Source organism: Pecten maximus, chromosome 7, assembly GCF_902652985.1.
Source record: "Pecten maximus chromosome 7, xPecMax1.1, whole genome shotgun sequence".
NCBI lineage: Eukaryota > Metazoa > Mollusca > Bivalvia > Pectinida > Pectinidae > Pecten > Pecten maximus.
Genome location: NC_047021.1, coordinates 41,417,570 through 41,445,443, shown reverse-complemented (window position 1 = coordinate 41,445,443; position 27,874 = coordinate 41,417,570). Strand labels below are relative to the sequence as shown.

The window sequence follows — 27,874 nt, the reverse complement described above, 5'->3', positions numbered from 1 at the left end:
TGTAGTGTGCTACCTCTGTTAGGATGTGTACTGTTATATCATACCTTATTTATGCACTGAAAACACCTAAATAAAACCCGAAACATATTCATTTTACATTTTTCCTATCTTTTGGTCCACAATCATGGACATATAAGAGGATAACAATACATGTAGCTTGATATGAAGTTGATATAACACAATACTGACCTCAACAAAGGCTAATAATTGATAAATATGTGGCTTTCACATCAGTGTAACTAACGCCCGTTTTGCCATACTGTCTGCAAGTTGGTGTTTGAAATTTACAGATAAAATGTACGATCACATTTTGATGCTGTTGATTATAAATCATTCCATGTTTTGTATTTATGAAAAAAATCTTGAAAAATAAAAAAATTCAAAAAAAAAAAAAAAATCATTCCAGGTAAAATTTTGAGAGTTTAACACTTAGCAAAAAAAGAATACTTTGATAAATGTCCATAAAAGCGGATGAATGATTCCAAATATCCATTTGTACGTGTGTTTATTTATAAGCTGTACTGACGTTTGCTTTCTGTTACGACGTCATAGTAAGAAGGAGGTGGTAAATCCGGCAGAGGTGGATCACGATCAGGGTAAGGAAGGATAGCCGAGTTATTGTCAGCAGGGGGCGCAGAAGGCACAAGTTCCATTGGAAGGGAATCTGTAAGCAAAAATGAAAAGGCATAAACAATAAAAAAAAAAAAATATGAAGGAGCCTTGCCTCCGAAATTTCATGGATTTAGGTGGGGGTACATGTAGGGGGTAAAGTTTTACCTATTAATTGGATAAAGGGAATCATACATTGAAAACCCCGAAATAGAATTGGTTCATGCTTAATATGCTTTAAAACCTAAACTAAGTTTATTTCATAGGATTTGAGGCCATCTTGCATCACAGACATCTTATTTATCAGTAATTTATTAAAAATGTAATAACTTCAGGGTGTAAAAAATGATACTTTATACAAGGTTTATTCTACTAACCAAGCTACCATTTGTTGCGAACACTGGAATATCATTATGGATATGATTGTCGCGAATGAAGCCGCCTCCATTCGACTTACCTAGAGTATATAACGAGTCCAGACTGACTGTACGTGACAGATTTGAGGAAGTGGCAATCGTAATAGTTATTTCCTGTTCCTGTGGTTGCGGTTGAGCTGAAAATATTGTTGTTTCGTGTCTTGTATCGTCTCTGTATGTTGTCGGTTCTGCACGTCGTCTAGTAACACATCCACAGTCCAATAGATCTGATATTTGATTGCATACACCTCCCAGGAAAATGCAAATACCTTCACATGCTTCACGACAGGGCATGCCAAGGTCTCCGTAGCATCTTTTCACAACATTCCAAAAGACCGCAATGACACAGCCAAAAAATATAAGTCCAACAAGACCTCCAAGGATGTTGCCAATAAGAGTTGCTGAAAAAAAAATCTATAGTTATTTTAAAAGCATTATGCGTTCTTGTACTGGAATGTATAAATCTCATATCATACACTAAATATTCTATATTTCCCTGTGTAAAGATATTTTTATGAAACACACACCCTGTTGATAATGCCGTGCATTCTACTAAATATATTTCGCACATTCAAATAAAATCACGGACTTAAATGTGGAGGTTTTTCTGATTATGTGATTGAAGCGAATGTTTTGGAATGAACATGTATGTAACATCATTTATGTCATCATGGTGAAATTGTCTCCATATAAGGAGCAACAACCGTTCTGCTCTGGATTCTAATACTGAGAATGTTGTGATAAAACTCATTCATCTGGTTCGTCCTTCTGCAGATTTGATGAAACACATTTTTATTCTTAAAATGATTAATTTAGCATTGTTTACGGAATTAATACACGTTTCGTTATATTTTCTTAACTGTTCATTTCAATGGAGTTTCAAAAAGATTTTGATAAACATTTCCTAATATAACAAATACATTAAACATCTATGATTAATTCCAAATTAATATATTATTTGTTTTAACGTGCAACAATCCCCTCCTGTTTTCGAATACACTGAAACGTTGATTTTTTTTCACCAATTTTAAAGTATTAAACACTAGATTTTTTTTTGAAATTTTCAAATTTAAATTTCAGTTGGCAGTAAATAAGCTGGTGAACTCGCAACTGAATTGGTAGGGTTATATAGTGGCAGTGCCATACAATGGTAAATATAGCGAGATGAAAGCAACGTAAACATTCTGGCTGGTCTACCATACATTGTTGATGTTTGTTTTCAGAAAACCACGGAGAATTCCAAATAAAAAACGATAACTCTCTTTAACCTACCAGTTGCTCCGCGTGGGGGATATATTACGCACGCGGGAAGACTTAGTCTCCATGACATGTGACGGCTCTCAACCAATCCCCGACATAGTTTCATTGGTGAGGTATAAAACACAGCATATTCTACATCAATATCATGTTTGATTATATTATCACAACAAAACAATGCATCACTTGCGTCATGTCTTTATTTAAAGTAACATACATGTACTTACATATAATAGCCAGTAATTATCAAATGTAAAATCTAGTAAAATTATGCATTAGAGTATCATAAAACATAAAGGGAAAACAATGCTATTGTTATTGACAAAAGTGAAATATACATCAAGATACAAAACATCTAGATGTATGTTCCTTAAGAATTGCACTAAGTGCTGATTAAACTGACATTCGACTATCAATTAATTAATAAGAACAAGTTAATTGCAACATAACATTCACTACCACCGGTAACTAATGAGTCATACAAAAATAAGTTAACATCATATGTGTTAATACATGTTTAAAGTGGAAATACATTAATTATCAATACGCAACGAATGTATTTGTGAATTGAACGTTAAAACGTTAAATATCACGCTTAATATATATACATATAGTTTACCATTGGATTGAGTTTATCGCCCCATAAACAGCCAGAGTCAACACTCTCACTGAACAATATAGGAAGGCTTGCCGTATGCTGTCCGGAGCAATTTGGTTAACTTTTCTTCCCTAAAGACACAACAAGGGCAGCAGCGGGTGATCTGTGATCCCAGCTTCCTGAGAGACACAATCGGCCCCTTGGATCGAACAACATGCCTCGGATCTAAAAACCTAAGTGGATTCTACGGAAGCCCATTGGTGCCAAATGTTAAATGTAAAAAATATAAATGTAATGCGTTTAAACGCAATACTTTTGCGAATAATGTCTCACACAGTTTCGGGCAGAAGTATCTAGGATATGCGTTTTAAACATGTAGAAACTACCAAGTTTAACAGCACTGAACGCATAATCAAAACAATGGCTAATCGTCCATGATATTATTCAACCTAAATGTATATAGAAAGTGTTAATACCAAAACATGTTATGTACGCACATTGTTTTAATTGTGATACTATTATTGTATACATTTGTAAAGTGTTACATTGAGTATATTAAAATAAATAAATGCCGACGTTAAATGATATATTATGGGTATACAAGTATGGACCGTTGGGTATCCTGTAGGGGCCACAGAACCAAATCAAAAATAGATTGTGGGTTTTCCCCGTTTGGGCAGAAGATTTAATAGGAAGGTGAATGCATCGGGGCCTACTGATTGGATATTTAAGTGAGAGAAGTTTCCAAAGTTTTATGTGTGGGCTGGGCAATACATGTAAATGTAAAATAATTAGAAAAAAGTTATATTTTTCCTAGCCTGTTTTTGTCAGGGGGAGTTAATTAAGTGTGTATTTTGTTGTAAATTTAGACGAATTTTTGGTGCTGAATTCAATACAAGATGGCGGCCCCCATATAAAAAAAAAATCAAATTGGTAGAATTTTTAATCATTCTATTTACAGGTTTCTGAGATGACATTCTTCAAAATTATGGCTAGTGGACCAGTGTTGAAAACTCTATTTAAGCAGTACAGTGGTAAACGTTAACATTTCCGTCTATGGGAAATCATTTGGTTCCGTGGTCCCTGTAAGGCAAACTCTGGTGATTGATAGGAAGTTCAAACGATGTGACAAAATAACCGATTGATTTGCATTCTAAATGTAAACCATTTGTTATAACATAATCAACATTATTTCATATATATCGCAACGAATTGATGGCACATCAGTAGATAATCTCATTCATTGAAATGATTGACGGCAGTCTCTTTCCAATGTGATTTAATGTGAACTGGCAAGCATCGCAATGACTAAAAGATCACAAACGGATGTTAGCACACACCCTCTTATGATCTATTTTGGTTATATGCGAGTTTAATTTCTTCTCTTTTTTTCAACTGTTTCATTTTCTTTTCAACTGCTGTATTCACGATATATGACTTCTTTGTGGTTCTTTACCATTAAGGGCCACAATGAACCTATTCAATTAAGTTTTGACTAATGGTCTACTTTCTGTAATATACCAATTACAAAATTCAACTTTCGAAACACAATATGGATGTTTTTCAAATTTTCGTTCTTCTGATCAGTTTTAAAATGCGAAACAAGCAAAGCATGAGAAAATCACATGTTAACCTTTCTTATTAATAACAACCAAAATCAAAGGTTGTAGACTTTCGCCCTTTTTTCAGATAAAAGGCAAAATTGAACAGAATGGTTAAAATCAATATCACTTTCTGAAATATAGCAATAACAATATTTAACTGTCAGAAATCAAAATGGTCGCCTGTCAACCATTTTATCGTCATATCTGTCATAAAAATTGAACATCCTTTTTGAAATTTCTAAAAGACGTATACAGTAATTTCTGAGAAACAGCGATATCAACCTAAGATCAAAGATACTTTACCACTTCTCAAAAAGCGATAATGAGCGGAATGGCGATTTGAACATCTGATGAAGGCATATGCTACCTAAGATAAAGAAATAGTATCATTATCACTTCCTGTACACATCAAAGGCATTCACAATTTTAATAACGCTATTTTTCTACGGTGTGATGATATAGCACATCAGTATTATTGTTATACTAAACTGGCTATCTAAGCAGGTATCAAATTCTTAGTTTATTCTAAAGGCACTGTGTTAATATGTTGTTTGTTTATATTATTATTGACTTCATGATGTGACGTCATGACTGGGCTCTCAGAGCCAATAATTCTTTTTTTAATTAAACATCCTAGCTTAAAGAACCTTACGTTAAAAGCGTAAAAGAAGTGCATCAAAATTTAACCTTGTAAAGACCAAAAATAAGCAAAACGTTCCTTTGGACTCAAACACAGCCTTCATACTGTTCTGATACTATTCAAAGTTAATGCTTACAGCTATGCTGTCTGTACCACTAAAGTTTTCTTTTCTTTATTGCGTGACATTTTTATCATAAAACGTTCAATAACTAGTCGTATCAATTTTTAGCGTGATTCTTTTATAAAGGTCCAATTTCTTACGAAAAATTATCGGTCACGTAATCATAATAGGAAGGAGGTGGTGCTTCCGATAATGAGTCAGAACGAGACGCACTTGGCGACGGGGCAACGTAAGGAGGTGGTGCGTCCGATATTGAGTCAGAACGACGCGCACTTGGCGACGGGGCAACGTAAGGAGGGGGTGCTTCCGATAATGAGTCAGAACGAGGCGCACTAGGGTACGGGGCTACGTAATGAGGCGATAAATCCGACAATGAGTCAGCAGGGGGAGCAGTAGGGGGCATAGGGGGAACGTAATCAGGTGGATCCCACTCATTATCCTCATTCCGCCCGTTGCCTCCTATCAAAGAATCTCTTTCCTCTGCAATACAAAAAACGACAGAACAGTTTATATTTTGTTTAATATCTTGATATAAAATAACTTTGTAATTGCAATTCAGTATATCATTAATCGAAAATGTAATAATGGGGACCTCTATAAACTAAGTCTCTGGTAATTGTTTTGAATAAACGAGAATATTTGTATACAAACAGATATACTTTATGATTAAGAAACTATAATGTGGATGTTGTGATATTATTATATTTATGACTTTACTACGAACTGACTTTCGAGGATGATTAGATTTACCTAGAGAGTCTATTGTGTCCAAACTGACAGCACTGGTCCGATTCACCACAGAATCATTTATAGTATATACTCTCAGTGGTTCCTGTGTCACAACAGTTTCTGTATTCTCTTCAGGATCAGCATCCTCTTTCTTTTCACAACCGAAACATCCTGCTATGCATTCCCTTATGCCGCACAGGATATAGGGAATACATCCACACACTTCATTACAAGATTCTCTACAGTTTTCGAAAAACCTTTCACAAATTGCTTTCAGAATTCCAGCACAAGCACATATAACCAAACTGCCAGATACGATCCCGAAAACGTGTCCGACATTAAATTCTGAAAACGTGAAGGGGAATATTTAGAAATGAAAACTTCACATAGTATTTATTAATGTAAACACGTAGGACACAATGATAACGCAATTTCCTTTGAAAATAGTTAAGCCGTAATGATAAAATATATCCGATTGAATCCAAGCCCTCAAACCTATTCAATGAGTATGTCAAGAATACCCATCGTCGGATACCAATGGTTGATTCACTACGCCACTCCACACTAATGGCACCTATGGGTCAACTCCGTGAGAAATTCTCATTGTTTGCATGCCATTGAAAAATACAGTTCAAAATATAATTACAAACATTTACAAAAGAACTAATTAACATCCTCTACATAATACCATTAGTATAAGATTTACAAGCAAACAAGAGAAACGACATGCACATCATTGTAAAATAATTATAAATGGAAACATGACATTAACTTAACAGGACAATCCTGTCTGACTGAATGTATTAAAATCAAGCAGAGAATATCGATATACATATAAAACTTTTTTTACTCAAACTTTATAAATCAAAGGTAAAATGCGAACACGTACAGAGAGACAGAAATTTGTTAAATGCATAGCTAAATCAATCATCTACTATATATTCTAAATGCATAAAGACTACTCTTTCGAATGGCAATATTGTTTACCAAAATGGCGTCAGTTGATCAATTTTTGAAAATCTATTTTGTTCACACTTCTTTTTCCATTGGATTTATCTGGATTTTCCATGTCTTTTATACCCCCTACCCGTACATAGTGCCTGCAGCCTATTCTATTGAAAATAAAACATTCGTGACTTTGGACTACGAGAAAATGCAATTTGTCAATGAAACCAGTGTGATTAAGTTAGGCTAAAAACAGATATTTTGATAGGGAAATATATCTAATTCAATATATCTTATATAATTACAGTAATGTATTAAACGTCCTTCTAAAATAAAAGCCAGACGTTTCGGGGGTAAGATTTCAGCTCTGTTAATATCAGTGTTAGTCGGCTGTATATATTGACGGAAAGTTTTTCCCTATATATCAGGAAATCATTATAAAATCAATAGTATTATTAAAAGGGCGCATTCTTAACGATATAAGGAAAGTTAGTATTAAATGTGACGGAAAGACAAAGTAGGATAAGGGGAAATGGTGAATAGATAGTATAATGATAGTTTTAATGTGTTCAAAAAAAAACTCGGGAAGAGATATCGCAAGAAATGAAGCAATGGTGTAAAAATTTAAAAATAAGACATCTTGCGGGGTTATATAATAGAAGGCGAAGAGTTTCCCTTTTGCCTAAAACTAAATATCAAAACATTTCAAGGAAAAACAACGACCCAACTGAAAAAAAAAAACAACGCCACCAAACAAGGACCGCAATAACTTGGATGCCAAAATGAAACAAAGCCATTGTAAATACGGGAGTCAAAACAAAGGGCTTTATCAACGAAAACAAATAATAATGAATTTCAACTAAAGATCGATAAAACGAGTGGAAAACTAGCACAATATGACTAAGCACAAATACCCTAAAAATGTACGAGGGAAATCCAGGTGCTCAAAGTAAGTTAGTATGCCAAGCGCCATGTTGGAAAATGCGTCGACAAAACAACAATCAATTGTTTTTATATCTAAATAACAATAAACAATTTTGATGATCGATTGTGTAATTAGTGGTATTATTGTATATATAATGAGTATCGTTGCACGGGAGATGCAAAACGTTTTTTAGACATGTTATGATTCCTCCGAGAATCCAATCCATAAACATGTCTATTGGTTGTTGAAATGAGTGGTTGTAAACGAGTACATCAACAAAATTCTTAGAGAACAGATGTTCGTATTGTCTCAGGAATAAGAACATTTGATTTCCAAAAGAACAATAAATCACATTATGTTTAATGGTACTGTAAGATTTATTTTTATCGCAGACAAAACTAGAATATTCTGTTGGCGGAAAATCACATTATATTGTATAAGTATAAAGCATAACACCATATTACAGATAAAGCACCAGAAAGAAAAGGTTTAAAACTAGATAAATTTCATACATGGAACTTATAAACATTGTTCAACTTAATGAACGCCATATTGGCAACTCAAATTTTTTGTCTAATTTAAATTTAAAAAAATGAATATTTGCAATATATTGCAATCCGAAGATAGATACGCTCGTATTAGTTCATACGTAAAAAGTATTGAAGTTTCAATACCATTCACCATTAATGCATGTTCATACAACAATACATAGTTGAAATTTAAAAAAAAATTGTCTTAACACGTTTTAATAAACAACACAAATCGTCAATTGTATCAGTGTAGTATGCATCAGTTAATGGAAGATTTCCACATTTCAGATTCAGTTCTGATTTGCTGAGAGTTTTTTTTCAATTATGGATGCACTCTATCTGGAATATCAATAAATAACTAATACCTAACATGCATTTAAACAATTACACATATGTATATACCTTTACACTGTAGAGTTTATTATTTATATACCACAATGACAGATAAATAAACAAACTAACAAAAAAAACAAAATATTTTTTAGGAGAGATTAACCACATTTTAAGATTTGGGCAGAAAACATATCTACTTCGCTTTCCTATAGTAACAAAAGGTCAGAGAGGATCTGCATCTCTCATCTGGATATTTCAGTAATAACGGCGAAACAGTCTTATTTGAAGTTATGTTACAAATTTATTTCCCCCTTTTGAATCTACCTCTCAGTATCAAACATGGCAGTTAACTTAGGAAACATTAAGTTTTTTATTCAATTCACTAACTAAAAGCACATACCTTTTTCACGCATTTTCACACCTAATATTACTAAGTAAATTATATTTTGATATTACACAATATATGCTGACATGTATGAAATAGTCAATTCATCAGTCTATTTATTCATTGTCACTACGTCATAATAGGACGGAGGCGGTTCCTCGGGTGAGGGCGGGGCGACGTAAGGAGGAGGATCAACTATATCGTTGACAGCAAGTGTTCGAGGAGCTGCAATCGAATCAGGGAGAGGGACAACGTAAGAAGGTGGATCATATATATTATCGGTAGGGGGTGTGGAAGGGTCCAAGGGCTCCTCTGTAAACCCATCATCAATGTCTGCAAATAGAAATAGAAATGAAATGATAAATACAAAAGCAAAACTAATCAGATATTTGTTACATTTACATGAAAAATATTTGAACTAAATCCATATCTTTTCCTGGTTTCGACAGAAGTGGAACATTGCTTTCGTCAATTGCTATCATAATACAATACTTCTAAAGAGTGAAGGTTTGGTGTTGTATTGTTTGGCGTCCAGTAAACAATTATTAAGGAAAAATCAACTTAAAGATTAATACAAAAAAACAGTATTGAAAATATTGGTTTGACTGATCAACCGAGTGACAATTGTAACATTTACATACCTAGCGATAGAAGGCTATTGTCTTCTGATAGAGTCGTGTAAGATTCAGTATCAGAAGAAGGTAAAAACGGTTCTTCAGTTCTGTTTCTCGACGTGTCCTCAGTTGCATTGTCATTTGCACGTGATCTATTGTTTGAATTGTTTGGTATCACACTCGCTAGAATGCCTGTAAAGTAATTAAAAACGAGACATTTACAAAGAATTTGTATTGAGGATTCATATTCAAGACATGCACATGAAAACAATTAAGTTAAAGTTTCATTCAAGAAAAATGTGGAAGGAGACAATAGTTTAGAAGGCAAGAAAATTCATGCTAACGGAATTCAACTATTGAGAAATATTACACACAAAATAATCCCACCGTTTATAAAAGGAAGAAGATGTGAACAAAATACATCTATGAATATAACATACACATCGCTTTGTAAGAGGAAAACGGACATGGGTTTCGGACGGATAAGCGTTTCATCGACGACACCTGCTATTTCAATCTAGGTCAACTCCAAATTATGTGATGCACTCAAAATGAAAAGCCAGGGTCAAACAACAGGGCTTCCTGGTATAGCAATACACGCAGAACACATCGATTGTTTCAATATTAGGTCAAGATGATTATAAAACTTCCCAGTACTCGTCATAAATATGAATCTCTCGTAATCATGAAAATTAGGTTCTTCATCAGTTGCAGGCATCTTTTACATCAGACAATGTCTACTAATTACGTAAACAATGCATAATCAGATCTATGATATGATATTAATTCGGACTATCTCTCAATGGTGAAATATGGGGTTTTGGGTTTTGTTGGATTTTCATATTGTTTATATGCAGATAAACGCATCTCATTAAGTTTTAACGGCTTCGATAAAATGCATTGTATTGATGTTTTCGAAACATGAAAGGGGGGTTACAGCAACAGCAATTACGTGAACACAACTCTGTGTATATATACAAAATCATATGATTCATAATTTCTATCAATAAATTTACTGAGATAAATTGTTGTAAGAGAAAGCAGTATTAAAAAAGAATACATACATGTATATGCTATTATTGTACTTACCAAGTGAAAGCATGCTGTTGTGACGAGACAATGTCACGCCAGGTTCGAACGTAATGGCTATATCAGTATGTTCAGTTCTGTTTCTAGATGTGTCCTCCTGTACTGCTCTGGACGATTCACATGATACAGCTTTTATGATACAACACACACTATCATTCAGACATTCCCATAAAGCTCCCAGTGTCTCGCGTAAACACGTCAAGCCGTGCTTGTGTTTTATCAAGGCACCGCCTCCTCCGACAACACCAAGAATCAGTATGATAGGAAGGACATTGAAACCTGAAACTAATATAAAACAAAAGTTTTCAAATAAGAATATTCGTTTGTCAAGGCCGAAAATGATTATCGTTATCTATTCATTATGATAATCCATTCATTATGATAATTCATTCATTATGATAATCCATTCAATATGATAATCCATTGATTATGATAATCAATTCATTATGTAATCCATTCATTATGATAATCAATTCATCATGATACTCACTTCATTATGATAATTCATTTGTAATTCTTGCAAAGCAAAGCAGACTGTTACCCACACAAATATATTTGTTGACAGTTGGATGCAAATACAAACAAATCAGCGTTGTGAATCAAACAACCCCATGTGTCTTCTTGCTTACTTAAACAACCTCTTCAGTTATCCCCCCTTTTCGTATTATTATTTTTTTTCATTATTATTATTTTCAATATCTTCAATTGTATATTTATCCACCCACAAGATAAACATAATTTCATCTATAAAAAGATAGCATATCAATTGCAAGTGGAAACAAAATGCAAGGAAGTAAAACAATTGTTTTGTTAAAGTCATATTGTCTACGATTTTCATGTGAAAAATATTTCTGTCCAGTTTTCAAGGAAAGTACTCCCAAGTTGGAAAAATACATATACATCGTATTGATTTTCAATCTCAAAAACTGTCTATAAAGAGATAATGACTATTGTTTCCGCTTACCAATTATTATCGTACCGTTAATAAATATCTACAGGTTTTCAACATTAAAAAATCGTAATATCAAGGTAAATGAAACCTCCATACGTTACTTATTACAAATTATAAAGTTACACCAATCAAAACGAAAGATATTTTTATGAGGATATATTTTAGATCATATGTCTTTAAGATATGTTTAGTGACGATGTTTTGAGTTTAATTAATTTACACTGTGTTCCACCGGTAGTCAATGTTTGCTACATTTTCTACAACAGATATGTATCGGCTGTGACTCCGTGGAGTAATTGAAGTTAAGTTATGGATACATTCATTTGTTGAATGCAACTTTTTCGCTTTCAATGGAGGCGCTACAGTTCAAGTGCAAACAAGAATACAAGTATTTATACGAGTTATAGCGCTGAGCAACAAACTATTAAAGAGAGATTATTAAAACGAAAATAATAAATTAATTATTCAAGTGAATTACATCAAACTTATCACTATTCTATTGCAGGATACTCCCCTAATAATCCTAACATAGTATATCATTTCGCTTTATTAGTTTGTTCTGTGGTTGTCACATTTCTATCTAGTAAATCAACTTAGCAGTTTTAGTAAACCGTTTACTATCAATCTTTAATCGATACATTTCGAGAAAGTGTGACTAATATCAGATAAAAAACGCTGTTTTGAAAAATGATGTGATACTTTTACTTAACAACCGGCAATGGGATGTTTATATCTCTTCTAGCAGGGAATTATGACCAGTTAGACTCGAACCCTGATAACTCGAAGTCAAAATTCTAATTTGTTGGGACAAAAACAAAAAATGTAATACACTATGTTATCTTAAATACTCGGGAGCTTACTTTCATTCTTTACAAGCCTACTAACTTCCAGATAAAAAGGTTCGACTTTTAAAATTATAAGTGTTCAATGATTTCAGATAATACATCTAATTCGGTAGTTTATAGCCAGCCTGTTGTACAGCGAGATTTTGCATTGAAGAAATACAAAGTGAATGCGTAATACTGTAAACCAAATTATTTTCGCGTACGATTAATATTCGCGTATTTCGCGGGGGATTGAAAGTCGCGAAAATTAATTGCCGCAAAATAGTTTCAATCTCAGATACAGTAGGACATTTTCATTCTAAATCGCCGCAAAAAAAAGGTTAGGCTTGAAAACGCGAAATCAAGTTGTCGTGAAAATAAGTTAGTTTACAGTAATTGAATATCAAAATTTGTGTTAAATACAATCAAAACATCAAATACAATTCAAAGATAATTACCTGAATAGGTTGTTGATAACGATGTTATGGAGCGTAGTCATCGCCAATGTTTGTAAATAACAAGCAAAAAATAAAATACGTGTTTTTGTCTGAACGCGGATCGATAGCTACTGTAGTTAATAAACTGATACATTCGGATTCAATTTAAAAAAGAATCTTCTGTGGTATTTTGTCTGAACGCGGATCGATAGCTACTGTAGTTAATAAACTGATACATTCAGATTCAATTTCAAAAAGAATCTTCTATTCTAGAAATTATCCATATCAAAATAATTGGTAAATTATAGATATAACTGGTTTTAGTGTTACCGTAAATTCATAGGCAGGTGTAAATTCTAATTTGAAAATGTCGTAGATTATGGAACGGACACAACATCGCTAGCTTTGCACTGTGTACACTATTTTTGGAAAGTAGCCTATATTTGAATACACAACAGCGATAGTGATTAGATAAAAGTATAGAAGTCTGAAGAAACAATTAAAAAATAACAGAGAGTAAACAAAAATCGTGTGCTTTTATCATGAATTGTTTGCATTATTCTCAAAACTGGTATAAAGCAATAATCAAAATACCATTGTTAATTTGAAACACATCAAGAATTGGACTTTTCGGGATATTACAAACACAAGGTATTGGAGTATTCTGGAAAGTATAAACAGCAAGCATAGGACTATTACGGATATTATAAACATCATGTATTTGAGTATTCCGGATAGTATAAACATCATGTATTTGAGTATTCCGGATAGTATAAACATCATGTATTTGAGTATTCCGGATAGTATAAACATCATGTATTTGAGTATTCCGGATAATATAAACATCATGTATTTGAGTATTCCGGATAATATAAACATCATGTATTTGAGTATTCCGGATAATATAAACATCATGTTTTGAGTATTCCGGATAGTATAAACATCAGGCAATTAACTATTCCAGATATTATAAACATCGGGTTTAAGAGTATTCCGGATATTATAAACATCGGGTTTAAGAGTATTCCGGATAGTAAAACTATCATTTACTCTTATGCTATAAACTTCCGGTATTTGAATATTCATAATAATATTAACATCAAGGAGCTGGAAAATCCAGATAATATAAGCATCGGATATTCGAAGATTCCGGATAATATAAACAGCAGGTATTGGATTATTTCTGATATTATAAACATCATTTTCCCTTCTTTCCATTATTCTTCGTCGAATCTTAACGATCCATTGTTTATGTAAAAAAAGACAACATGGGAGAATGAGAATAAATGTCGTTTTGAACGTGTTGACGTTAACATACATAACAAAACTAGAAAGACAACATCGACAAACATTATTTATTTTTTAACATAACAATTGTTGACAAAATGTTAAACACATGTTTCACAATGTTATAATAAATGAGCAGTGAGCATCTTTCGTTGCCTCAAATATCTTCAGCTTCAGTAGCACTGACAAGTCTTAGAAGGACAAATCAGTCTTAGATACTGTATCTAGCTCGCAATATGTATTGCAAGATGTTAATACCATTGGTCTTTTGTACAATGTTTCATAAATAAGGTATATATCTTACAAGTGATGGAAGTAATTAAGTAGAGATAAATTGCAAAAATACATATTCATTTTGATTAAGAAAATACAAACATAGTTATATAAAATCTGAGTCAAACAGAATCTAATAAAATTATACTTGTAATTTCCGCTTATCTACGATATTGTGCGATGCACTATTGCATTGTATCGTAGAGTATCACAGAGAAGCAGATAATACGTCTAATTTGAATTCGATTGAGTTAAACATAGCAGTGATATAAAAGATATAATCATACACATTTGTAAACTGACACAATAATACTATAAATGAATTCAATTTACGATACGAAATGAATAATAAACTATATCACATTTTGTAGATATCAAGTCATATAATGTGGTTTTGAGATATATTCGTTTATTAAATGAGTTCAAAACCATAAAACAATTAAAGCAATATAATTTTGTCATAATCACATATCATCATTATTAAAAACAAATAACATTGTTTTTATAGTGGGAATCATATCAAACGTACATCTTTACCAACAACTTTTCAATTTATAATTAACAAAATTTCCAATAAATAACATTTTACATAATACATAATAGCACATTGTGTATATCTAGTTTCTACCACAATAGGTGGGTATTATTCAACTCCCATAACAATAGCAAACAGTTTTTGGCATACATTGAATAAACTCTAAAAACGTTTTGATTGGTTGACGCGGTGACCTCTGGCCGGGACTATTTTCATCACTTGTTCAAATCTGGACCACGGAAATGATGATACACAAAAAGTAGTTTGCGAATGTTTTTTGTGAATGTTCATTTTTATATGGATTTCTATCAAATATTCGTTGAACAGTAATAAGCATGCCGTTAATTTGATATGATTAACAAAATATTGTAAAATCTGCACACATTTCTGCAATTGCCAGTTTTGCATATTTATTTACATATATATATATAGTATTTATATGCCAACACTAGAATATATATTAGCTACACACGTTTGTGATGTCAGGATGAAACATTTAAATGATGTCAAGTTTTATGATTATACAAACCGCTTGTTGATTGATGACGTGGACGGATAAATAAAGAAACACAGATAATATCATCAGGAGCAAGATCTCTTTTACTATTTTAAAGAATGATTAAAATATTAAAATCCAAAAAAGAAAAAAAAAAAAAATACAAAAAGAACATAAAATACTAAAACCTTTAAAATAATAAAAAAAAATATTATAAGTTTATAAAAAAGACATTAATGAAACAAATATCTTATGAATACAACCAAGGAGACCAAGAATACGATATCTTGTACAACATAAACGCTACAAGAAACCCTGAAAAGTTTACATTGTACATGCGCCCTATGATTATAATGTTTATTTTTGGAATGTACCTGCAAATGATATTTGCCAACACTTCCCAACGCATTGATCTCCATTTCATTTGATATCTGGATCATATTTCATGTTTCTGATTTTCTTCAGCGATGGTCGAAAACCTGTCATTTTGCACTGTGTTCATTTGCAGAACAAGAATATTTCAGGTTTATTAAAGCAGCCAACATATTTCAAATTAAAGTTAAAAACGCATAATACTGACTATTATGCTTTAGACACACTAACACTTCCTGTGATGACGTCATAATATGAAGGAGGTGGCGCTTCTGGAACGGACTCGTCAGGGGGAGGAGCTACGTAAGGGGGAGGGGCCCATCCATTGTCTGTGGGGGCTGCTGAAGGATGTGCTGATTCCTCAGTCGTTATATCATCGAAATCTGAATTACAAATAGGACAAAATAAGGGAGTATTAAAAAGAAACTATGTATATACATACGTTTTTATAAATCTAATCCATCGTCATGTTAGGTTGAGTGAAACCATAGAGGGAATTTATGCTGGACCTCGGGACCTTCCTAGAAATTTACGTTCAATGTATTGTATTTCTATATCAACGTGCTCGATGTACGTTGATAAACCTTGGATTCCGTTGTTACGAATTTCTCAGGGCGTGACACTACATGAATTTGACAGAACCATACATTATTTTATAGGAAGGTTACCCATCCAGATCACCTGGTGTTTTGTGCCTCGTCATTTTGCACGGGTTTACATTTTTAAAAATAGAATCACCGTCGGAGTACGATAATTTAAATCAACTTTTGTTCTTTCAGCGTTTTGGGGAAATTATCATTCATAAAATATCAATGATCCATTTACACATCAATTGGAACATAGTTAATACATGTCCGACTATGCAGTGGTATCGTGAAGGTGATTTTCTCGTAAACACATCAGACCTGTACATGGGGTATCAGTGTATTCTGGAAGATTGTAACGAATGCAGCCTTAACATAACGATATATACTGAGGCAATCGGGACATACTGCAAACATATTTATTTTAGCGTATTCAAATTGGTGAAATTGGAAAACATTGCACAGAAACTATTGTAAATGAAATCATACTAGCGAATAAGTTCAGCGCGTCAAGCCTTGAAGGAATGTTACCGTTAGCATACCGTTTCTGAATTATTTTTAATCAGCGGATGTTAATCATCATCATTATTAATAAGCACAAAATTCCTACCTGCTACATAATTTCCAAATTCTGTTGTTTGCGAGTGTACGGTGGGTGTGGGGGCGTCTCTTGCATTTGGTTCCTGAGAACGAGGCTGACAACAAACCAATGGCTGACTGCAGTCAATATCCACTGACGTCACACAGTCACGACATCTATTCTTTAAAGAGCGGCATGCCGTGCATATCAGTTCACATAAAGCGCATGGAAGGCAGGCTATACATTCCATATATTCTTTGCAATTCTTTAAATGTTCTCTCTTTTTCACTGCGACAAAACATACTATAAATCCTATCGCTACACCTATGGCCAAGATGTTTCGTGTGATTTCCGAAACTGAAAATAAACAAAGGGGGATAATACACTTTGGTAAAAGAACTCATATGTTCAACGTTATTGGGTACAAGGAAGTAAAACATCGGCATGACTGGTAACAATACTGACTAAGAGCATCTTTTCATGCCAAGATTTCACGCCATTGTAAGGGCAAATCAGAAGAAATAAAATTTGAATGGCTATAAACGCATTTGAGCCAAAGTCACTTTGAAATCCAAATCTACTCAGCCTATTAAACACGAGACCATATCAACCCTAACACTAACACAACCTGCTAGGTATTTAACCGAAACTACAGAAAATATAATTTTACTACAATAGTTCTTAAGAATTTGTAAGTAGTCTAAGTGTACCCCTTGAAACGTAAATGATTTGTGTTTCTTGTCAAATTCAATGCGTGTAAACATTCTGATATCCACCATCTTCATCATCAAAACGCTCAAATTAGGTAGAAAGGAATGTCTGCTTCAATTATCCGTTCGCTTTCGCTTCGAAAATACAGATGTGTTTTAATAAGCGCAGTCCAGCGGAGAGAAAAGTCTTGAACTAGCGCTGTACTTTCGGCGAAGTGTGTAAGGCGATGCCTCATTTTCATTTCACCACAAAATTACACGCAACTGACATCATATTTTTTGTTCGCTTCAAGCAGTCATAATCAGTGCAAGTGGAATCTTTTGAATATGCAACCTCACTACAAAACAAAATCTTCAATGACAAGACACACTCTGTTGACTTGTAACAGGGGAGATTTTTACTAGGAAGTTACGTAAAAAATATTTCCTGTTGGGTTGCTGTACTTTGACTTTCGGTTGGGGGTGGGGGGTCACATAATATATATCTTACCAAATGGATCATGTAAGATTATCCAGTGTATTGAGAGCTCAGCAACACATCTTAAAGTGAGATTTGGCGGATTAGCTGACATTGTTTTTTTTTTTATTATTTTTTTTTCAGCGAAATGCATACCACAAATTTTATCATGGCCATCAGGGCCCGAGGACACAAATCATAATTAAAATGAAAATGAAAGAGAACTTTAAAGAGAAGACATTAAACAAAAACAAAAGGACATCATATGCTCCTGTAACAACATCAGAGACGAAACATGATATTATGTCAAGAAGTGTCGGCATTTGCTATCTTCAACGTCAACGTCAGGAACATTTTCTACCTCCAGTATTATGTAAAATGTTTTAACCCATAAACAGTGATTTAACATGCCTCGACATATCCTCCACCAGATAAAGTCTACTTTAAAGTGAAGGGGCGTGAGGAAAGATTTCCGAAGGGAAAGACAAATGAGGAGCGAAAGCAGGTTATTTCCATAGGAAAAGACAATGTGAAGGGGGAAAGGAGGTAAGATTTCCATAGGGAAAGACAATGTGAAGGAGAAAGGAGGTAAGATTTCCATAGGGAAAGACAATGTGAAGGGGAAAGGAGGTAAGATTTCCATAGGGGAAAGACAATGTGAAGGGAGAAGGAGGTAAGATTTCCATAGGGAAAGACAATGTGAAGGGGAAAGGAGGTAAGATTTCCATAGGGAAAGACAATGTGAAGGGGGAAAGGAGGTAAGATTTCCATAGGGAAAGACAATGTGAAGGGAGAAGGAGGTAAGATTTCCATAGGGAAAGACAATGTGAAGGGGGAAAGGAGGTAAGATTTCCATAGGGAAAGACAATGTGAAGGAGAAAGGAGGTAAGATTTCCATAGGGAAAGACCATGTGAAGGGAGAAGGAGGTAAGATTTCCATAGGGAAAGACAATGTGAAGGGGGAAAGGAGGTAAGATTTCCATAGGGAAAGACAATGTGAAGGAGAAAGGAGGTAAGATTTCCATAGGGAAAGACAATGTGAAGGGAGAAGGAGGTAAGATTTCCATAGGGAAAGACAAATATCTATTACAGGTGATAAATACAAGGATGGGCAAAGAATAGTTAAAGAGAGCACAAAACTACCACAAAGAGTCGTGTAGTGAGGAAAAATCACAACATGGTCAGTGTATTAGTATTGACAATGGAAGGCGTACCTGGTACACTAAACCGCTGCTTAACGCCTTCGTCACTTCTCCTCAAAACTAAACACCGCTATTAACTTCTTGTCGAAACGATTCCAGATCAACGCGATTCAAATAACTTCGTAACGACAATTACAACTTGAACATGACTTTGTCTATATGTAGCAATATGAGACATGGTTGATAAAGATGTATCTAAATTGCTGCAAACGAATCTGAATCCTACTAAAAGAAGGATTGGTATTCGGACTGAACTTGAGAAGATTTCGTCCCATCTATCAGACACGGCTCGTGTTGTCTAGTTCTTCTTTTGGCTTCAAACCTAGGAGAGGTATGATCAATTCAATATTCATAACCGAGGCGCAATATTTCGTGGTTGATGAAGTCGGACTAGTTCGCTGTTAGCCAATTTTTCGCAATACCACCCCATTAAAATTCTGCAAAAACAAGGTGTTCACGGCGAGACATACATGTGTACATCTGTTTGTGTGTTTAATTATATATTCCAACAAACATTAATCATTCGTCGTAAAATATTCGCGGAGTATTTATTTTCGCATTGTGAGTAATGACCGCTGACAGAGCAAACTCTAATTCCCCCGCAAATATTACTAACTATATAGTATCAGTATGCTTGGTTTACACTTGGCCACGACGTCGTTGGGGGTGAAATCTTGGTGATCTTGAGGACACTTTATGGAATTGTGACGATTGTTAGGGTCGTTTTGCCTGTCTAAAATTTTGCCACGATCCTGCCGATTCAATTCCACATCTTTTGAGAGCGTAAAGGAACGTGTAAAACGTAAATGAACGTAATGGGGCCTAACATACCTTAACATTTCTAGATCCTCCAGCGTAAGAAATTCCGCTTAATTTAGGGGAGGGCATACAGAGAATGTCCTAATGAAAAAGAATACGTTTTTCTGGCTCAATACAAAACAACATAAATACTTGCATGAATACCATTGAAAAATAATAATAATAAGATTAGGTGTTGTGGAAAGGTAAGTGTCTTCAGCTACACAATTATAGGTAGAATTTGGTTTAAGTCTTATCCTTAAAATGGGAACTGTGTTGGTGACAGGGGTGTCACCAGGTATATCAACAAGCATCTCTCGAAACCTTCTGTTTTTGGTTTTACCGCAGTAGGTGATATACATAACGGAAATAATGAAAGAGAGCAAAATCCCTCGAATATCGAATGAACTTGAACATGTAAAAAAAAAACCAATTGTATGTAGGGGATGCAGGGATGTTACTATCTAGAAATGGAAAATTATCAATAGAGATGAAGCAAGAATCGTCACTTATCATACGGCTTAACAGTAAGCTGGTCCTGTTGATTATATTGTAAGTCAAGACCGAGGTTAGCGACTGTAGTATCCTTGATTTATAAAATATACAGGATATATCTGATAAATATGGTCAATATAGCTTTTTTCGATAACACATCATTGGTAATTGTACAGGTAAAATTGAAGGACTTAGTCTCCTGTACCTATTCCGATGAGTTATTTAGTATAATAAGTCTCGTATGAAAAGATAAATAAGTCGGCCAAAAGAGGGACACAGATTGTTTGATGGGTATGCCAATAGTCTGTTGAAGTCTGGGTCTGAGTCCTTGTCATATATTTAACTAATTACGCGACAATATTTTGTGTTCATATGTTTGGACTTGTAGCGCCATGATCATTTATATCGTCATCAGAGCATGGATGCGATCTTTAAATTTAGAATGGAGATAGAATGGTGTGGCAGTGTAAAGATGTTGACACCAGAGACAGAAGCGGATGTTCAAGATTGATCAAAAGCGGTTTGGGATTCTTTATAATCAATATTTCTATAATTGCACGTTTGTGGAAAACAATATCCCGATAGGACTATACCCCTCCTTTAATAGTACAAGGAAAAGAATGAATAATTTGGATAAAAGACATAGTTGAGACTGCAACAAAATGTTGTTTTCAAGGATTCTAATGCAGTTTGATATAGAGAGGTATATCCCCAATCCCTAACTTTAAGAAACCGATTCATTAAGGTTTCACAACGATTCCACAAGAATATACAATAAGGATATAAGGATAATTATATCAAAAGCTTCAAGGGACGAAGCCAGTGCTAGAAACTCGTAACTTCAAATGGGGACACGTGATGTATAATAAGCGTTGTTCATTAATGTCCCATATCATTAGAGATACTAGCCTGCAAGAGGTGATTCATTACCTTCCCACCCCCACCCCCCACCCCCCACCCCTCTTTTTTTTTCTTTTTTTTTTTAACAAAAGAGGGGCAATATATGTTTTAACGAATTATAACCCACATATATCTGGACCGAATGAAAAAGTAAAGCATGGTAATCTAGTTTAAATCATGGCCATCAATGCAGGAAAGCGAAAGCTCAATTAAATTTATGAACGAAAAGGCCGAAAAGAACGTGACCAAGCGTATCATAACGTCCATAAGATTACTAAAGTAGAAGTGATGGAAATCGTGGCAAATCTTGGACAAAACCATGTTGGCTTTGTAACAGAACGAACTGAGACCACAGGAAAGCGAAGACAAAAAGACATTCCATGCAATAAATCGTGAAGGTTTGAATCGTGGATATCTGAGACATCGTGGTCGAGAGTAACCCAGTAATACTGCCACTCTTTATTTATAATTCACATACCTTCAGGTGAAGCAACGGCATCGGCCTCTTTATGTTGAACGCTGACGGAGAGTCTAACATGTGGACTAAACGAGGCGATTCCGGTATGGTTGTAGGTAAACTTGAGGTAGGTTATCTTCTGGGATTGTAAGCAGTACTCATCGTCGATGTCTGTGGAACTGCAGTCATATCTCTGTAAAAAACATTAGATAGTCAACAGCAGTGTGGGATGTTAGATAACGCGGTTCAGTTACTGTTTAATGCAACGAACGTTGCACATTTATTATATATATACATATTTTGTTTAAAATATTTTTGCCGAGGAAGAATTAACAGATCAAATTTTGTCACAGGGCGTCAAATTCAAACAGAATGATAGTAATAGTGATCTATCTATTTTCTGGATTAGGTATTAACAACAGTAGCCTGTGTAGTTTGGAGAGTATGTTTGAATGCAGTCAGTAATGTACTTGAGGAGAGTATGTTCAACGGAATTAGTAGTGTGGTTTGGAGAGTATCATAATGTTTCATTGAAATTAGTAGTTGAGGATTTATTAAGAGGAAGTTTTAATGAAGTCAGTAGTGGGGTTTTATTTTGAGAAAGTTGCAATGAAATTGGGATATGATTCAATAACATCAGAAGTGTGGCTTTTTAGAATATGTTTTAATGAAATCAGTAAACAGGTTAAGAGAGTATGTCTTTAGAGAGTATACAAGGTGTGTAGGTGGCATTTTAAGGAAATCTATAGGGGTTTGTGTGTCTCAAGGAAATCATATTTCAATGAAATCCGGAAAATTAAATTGGTTGGTTTAAACAGTATTTTATTATCAATGGTATATACAATACATGGGTCAATATATACAATAATTGGAAATTAGGGATTTGGCAACAAGAGTATGCTCTTATTTAAAGCCATTTCCCTATAAGATTATTTGCAATTATGATATACAATATTTAATTATTGTTTTAATAGAAGATACAATAGATATTAAGATCATTTAACAAGACCGACTATGATTTTACCGATACTATCAATACATTGATGGAGCAGAAAAAATTCAAGTGGGGAGTAGGGGAGAGAGAGAGAGAGAGAGAGAGAGAGAGAGAGAGAGAGAGAGATGAGATGAGATTTGGTGCGAAACCCAATCATTAAAATCTACCTGTTCTGATAATGTAGTTTTGAACTTGATAAAATATTTATTTATTTTCCTCATCTGTCAAGTTTGGGTCACCATGTAGTAATGTCATGATGCTAAAATTAGTACCCAACCTTGATAATTAAATTGGTTGCTATGACACAAACAGTGACTAATACATATTTAGGCCATCGAGAAAAAAAAGATTTTAGAGCTAAAACTACTTACCTTTGATGAGTACTTCTCAAAATTTTTATATATTTCAATATAAAATTTACAGTTGTACAGACGAAATTTTTCTATATTGAAACATGTCCAGGAACTGGTGTCTGGAGCCTCGAATCCAAGGCGACAGTACTTAGGGAGTTCAGTTCCATCCCATTTTATTAACAAAGAGTCACCATCTTTTATATCGTAAATCTGAAATCGATATAATAAAAAAAATATTTCAAGTTCATAAAAGAAAATTTGTAATTTCAAATTTTGAAAAAGCACTGTGAAACTTTTTTATTTCATTCTTAAGCAAGAATATTGTACTTGAACCCTTCATACATTTAGAAGTTTAAATTTTTCAATGTTTTGTATCAGCTGACAGTGTCTAAACGGGGTTCTTACCTGAGAGTCACAAACTAGTTCGCTCAGTGTAACTGAATCGGCAGCATCTGTAAAAATAAACACGTTAGATATAAACAAATGATACAGACAAAACTGAGAAACAAAATTTTACCCCACCGAACCATAGTCTTCTCCGTGGATTTCATATGAAACTCCACTTGATATCCCAAATGTGACTCACTAAAGCATTATACTTTCAATTTCAGTGTAAGTAATCGAGTCTTTCTATTACATCACAAAATGTGTCTCACCGATCAAAATGTCCCCTTAATATCACAGAATTTACCTCACTATTTAAAATTTCCTCGTGTTTCATTAGATATTTACACACAAAAAAAGGGAAAATGAAATAGATAAAAAAATAAACTTTGTCTTGCTTTATTTTGATATTTATCTGTTGTCAGGGAGGATACGAAATTTCATCACTTAAAATCATCCATTGTAGTTTTACAAAAAAGTGAAACGAAATCTAGGTGATTGATTATCTACACACCTGTATGGTAAACCATTAGTGCTATTGATATTGCAAAGATGCCGGCGCTGCCTGTCCGTCGAGGCATCTCAGGAACAACTCGGGTATTCCCGGGAAAATTCTGGAAACTTCTTCACGTTATACTACTATGTCATGGTTATAACTGGAAAAAACAATAACAAAGCCTTATTTTTCATTTCAATCGTTAGTTCTGTGATCGGAATATGACTCAATTTTGTAACAAGAATGAGTATGTTATGATATCAAGTTATAGCGACACGAAAATTCGTTTATTTTCTTCTGTGTGTATTGTATTAGAAAACCAGCAAGGAGGGCATAAAACCATGCAATTAATATAAATGTCATATATGATTCCTGACAGTCAATTTCAAAGGGCCATTTTGCAAGAAACATTCTCAATTTCTTCTCCTAAACCAAGACCGTTTTCAAGCCCAAACATAATGCAGCAGGGTTTGTATAATTCAAACCGTTCAATAGATTCAATGACCAAATACTGATTAGTTTTTATCAACGCAAAAAGTGAAATTGACCCCCAATATATATATCCTTAAAAAGTATGGATTCTGTGATATCAAAGAAATTCAAGTTCAGTTGTTGATTTATTTTTCACTCTGACAAACTTGTGTACAAAAAAATGTCACCTTTAAATCATAAATATTCATAAAAGATTATTAATTCAGAAATGTAATAGGCGAATAATGCAATTATGCATTTAAGCTTCAATCAGCACAAATATGGCATATGATAACTAATACAAGATTACAACAATATGATAATATTTTCATGCATTTATTGGTCATTTAACTGTTCATATGTATACAATTTGTTATACATAGTATTAGCTTGGCTTGTAGTCTATGTTGTTTTCTTTAGGGTGCATAGTAACCATAGATAATTGTTTCGGTTGGAAGCTGTAGATAAGAGTGACTGTGTGAGTTCTTGTGGGGAAGGTCTAGTCTGTGATATTACTTTTCAGTGAGAGCGAAAGAGCTGACCTATGGATTAACCATTTATTCAACCTCGATTTAATGCAGCAGGATTCTGACAAAGGTGGCAGATTAAGTCTAGAAAGTTTGGAGAGAATGGTCAGTCAGGAGCAGGGAGTTGGGCTGTCGGACAATAAAGAGGAGGTCTAGAGCTTGGAGTATTTAGAGTTCTAGAGCAGAGGATAGACGTGAGTAGACCTCGATGAGGGTTAGGATTTGAGAGTGTGTATTTTTAAATAGTGTCAGTTGACAACTAAGAAAATGTACGTGTAGTGACGAAAAAATATTGGAGACTGGTGTTGATTGCTCGGTTTGATGGATTTACATGATGCTGTAAATGAAGTGTATATAGATTTCTTCACAATTTGTTATTAAATTAATTGTGAGCTTGTGCCAGAGGTTAAATACAATTTTAATGTATGAAAACGTAACACTGGTGGCAGCATTGGGATTTTAATATATTAAAACGTAACACTTTTGGCAGCGGTGGGATTGCTATATATAAAAACATAACACAGGTGACAGCGTTGGATTGTAATATATTTAAACGTAACACCTGTGACAGCGTTGGGATTTTAATATATATAATTACGTAACACTGGCGGCAGCATTGGGATTTTAATATATTAAAACGTAACACTGGTGGCTGCGGTGGGATTGTAATACATATAAAAACATAACACTGGTGGCAGCGGTGGGATAGTAATACATGTATATATAAATACGTAACAATGGTGACAGCATTTGGATTTTAGTATATTAAAACGTAACACTTGTGGCAGCGGTGGGATTGTAACATATAAAAACGTAACGTTGGTGACAGCAGTGGGATCGTAATATATATGGAAAAAAAACTGGTGGCAACGGTGAGATTTCGATACATAAAAACGTTAAACTAGTGACAGCGTTGGGATTGTAATATATTTAAACGTAACACTGGTGACAGCGTTGGAATTGTAACATATAAAAGCCTAACGTTGATGACAGCTGTGTGTTGTAATATATATATATATAAATGTAAGTATAACACTGGTGGCAGCGGTGGGATTTTTATATATAAAGGCGTAAAACTAATGACAGTGATAGGATAGTAATACATGTATATAAAAAATAACACTGGTGGCAGCGACGGAATACGTTTGTTATATATAAAAACTAACAACATTCATCTTATGTATAGATTATATTACGAAGGAGCGTTGTTTAAATGCCACGAAATCTTCCTGTATGTCACTGCCGACGTAGATAGTAAAATTGTTGTATATTTCACAACCCTCTGGATCATTTCGAAATACATATATATTAAATCTAATAGGCGAAGTAAACTATATACATGTACCTACATGTAATACAAGTACACTGATTCAAAACAAGTTTTAAATGGCGACTGGATCACCTCACCATTCACCGTCCTACATTTGTATATTGTATTATATCGATTTGTTCGACAAATAATGTCTCTACTATGCTACATTTATGTATGGGTGTGTATATATTGTATACGGGGTGTTTTGATATATATTTCTGTCTTGGTAAAGGGGTAGTTTGCCTGTACTGTCGTTATTACTACACGTTATAACTAATTATAATGTACATGTATATAATATTACACCCGTAAACCTTGGCTAATCACATTGTGTGTCCATGGCGGATTAGCACCAGATACCTTCATGTATATATATATGTCCCGTGGTACTGTCTGAAACAAATATCCCCTGATGTAGGTATATCAACCTTCTGTATGACATAAAACGCTTTCGGTTAAAAATATTATATCATGAAGAAATTACTTGCCAGTGGTTAGCTAAGTTGGTTGGTTAGAACTGCGTGACGAATTGTGACGAATACACAGGTATATACACTGTATACCTTACCAACATGACCAGTATATGATTATATCTAAAACATTATATCTAAATGTATTGAGCAGGTGAGATAGATTAAAGATAAACAATTTACCTGTATCATAACCACGTCACACATACGTTTGCTTTCGGAGATGGAGACATAAGCAGTTCCCTTGGTATTTACGTACACACACATATGAAAATCTATAACCTTATAGCTTCAACACGAATGTCTATTTTTAGAATAGCCTTGTAGTATCGTATCAGGTAACACGGTAAGCCAGTTGTGTATATATATCGGTTAATTTTCCGTTCCAATTACCCTGCTACATACCTTTACACTTCCACACACCTGTAAGTGTGGCTACATAGTGACGTCACGGCGCTGATTTATGCTTCAGTGATCATGAATTAGTGGTGAGTATTGTCTGCACGAAGCTTTAACGGGTAGATTCATTCTGCCGTTGTTGAGTTATGGAACTTTGTCCGTTTCAGCCGAAGGAGTTTGAAGGTCAGCGGGGACAGAATTTTCTCAAAATAAGATTTTAAACGTTCACTATCTTTGTTTCGTATATATACTTCCATTTTTTTTTTGCGTTTGTCCTATTTATTTGTTTGTTTGTTTGTTGTTGTTTTTACCAA

General features: G+C 34.1%; 1 protein-coding gene across 4 annotated transcripts; it reads right to left on the bottom strand.

The window, feature by feature from the left end:
• Window positions 1–486: 486 nt before the first annotated feature.
• On the bottom strand, window positions 487–27,586 carry LOC117330863. 4 transcript variants are annotated; one of them, XM_033889400.1, is made up of 8 exons: window positions 27,345–27,574; window positions 24,400–24,541; window positions 23,907–23,953; window positions 23,520–23,711; window positions 22,176–22,347; window positions 10,796–11,080; window positions 9,734–9,898; window positions 6,336–9,425 (listed from the first exon to the last, which is right to left on the bottom strand). In XM_033889400.1, exons 2-8 carry the CDS (start codon window positions 24,464–24,466, stop codon window positions 9,205–9,207), a joined length of 1,149 nt encoding a protein of 382 aa, XP_033745291.1. In that variant the 5' UTR covers window positions 24,467–24,541; window positions 27,345–27,574; the 3' UTR covers window positions 6,336–9,204. The 4 variants fall into 4 exon arrangements, with proteins under 4 accessions (XP_033745293.1, XP_033745292.1, XP_033745291.1 ...); XM_033889402.1 differs by lacking the exons at window positions 6,336–9,425; window positions 9,734–9,898; window positions 10,796–11,080 and adding exons at window positions 487–664; window positions 1,067–1,426 and having other exon boundaries at window positions 27,345–27,571; XM_033889401.1 differs by lacking the exons at window positions 6,336–9,425; window positions 9,734–9,898; window positions 10,796–11,080 and adding exons at window positions 5,367–5,725; window positions 5,996–6,319 and having other exon boundaries at window positions 27,345–27,586.
• Between the last annotated feature and the right edge of the window lie 288 nt (window positions 27,587–27,874).

Coding starts and splice junctions, on each gene's coding strand:
- LOC117330863 (XM_033889400.1), bottom strand. CDS start 24,466: ATGCCTCGACGGACAGGCAGCGCCGGCATCTTTGCAATATCAATAGCA. Junction 22,348..23,519: donor TTGAGAAGTACTCATCAAAG/GTAAGTAGTTTT, acceptor TGTTTTTTACAG/AGATATGACTGCAGTTCCAC. Junction 9,899..10,795: donor CAACAGCATGCTTTCACTTG/GTAAGTACAATA, acceptor ATTACTTTACAG/GCATTCTAGCGAGTGTGATA.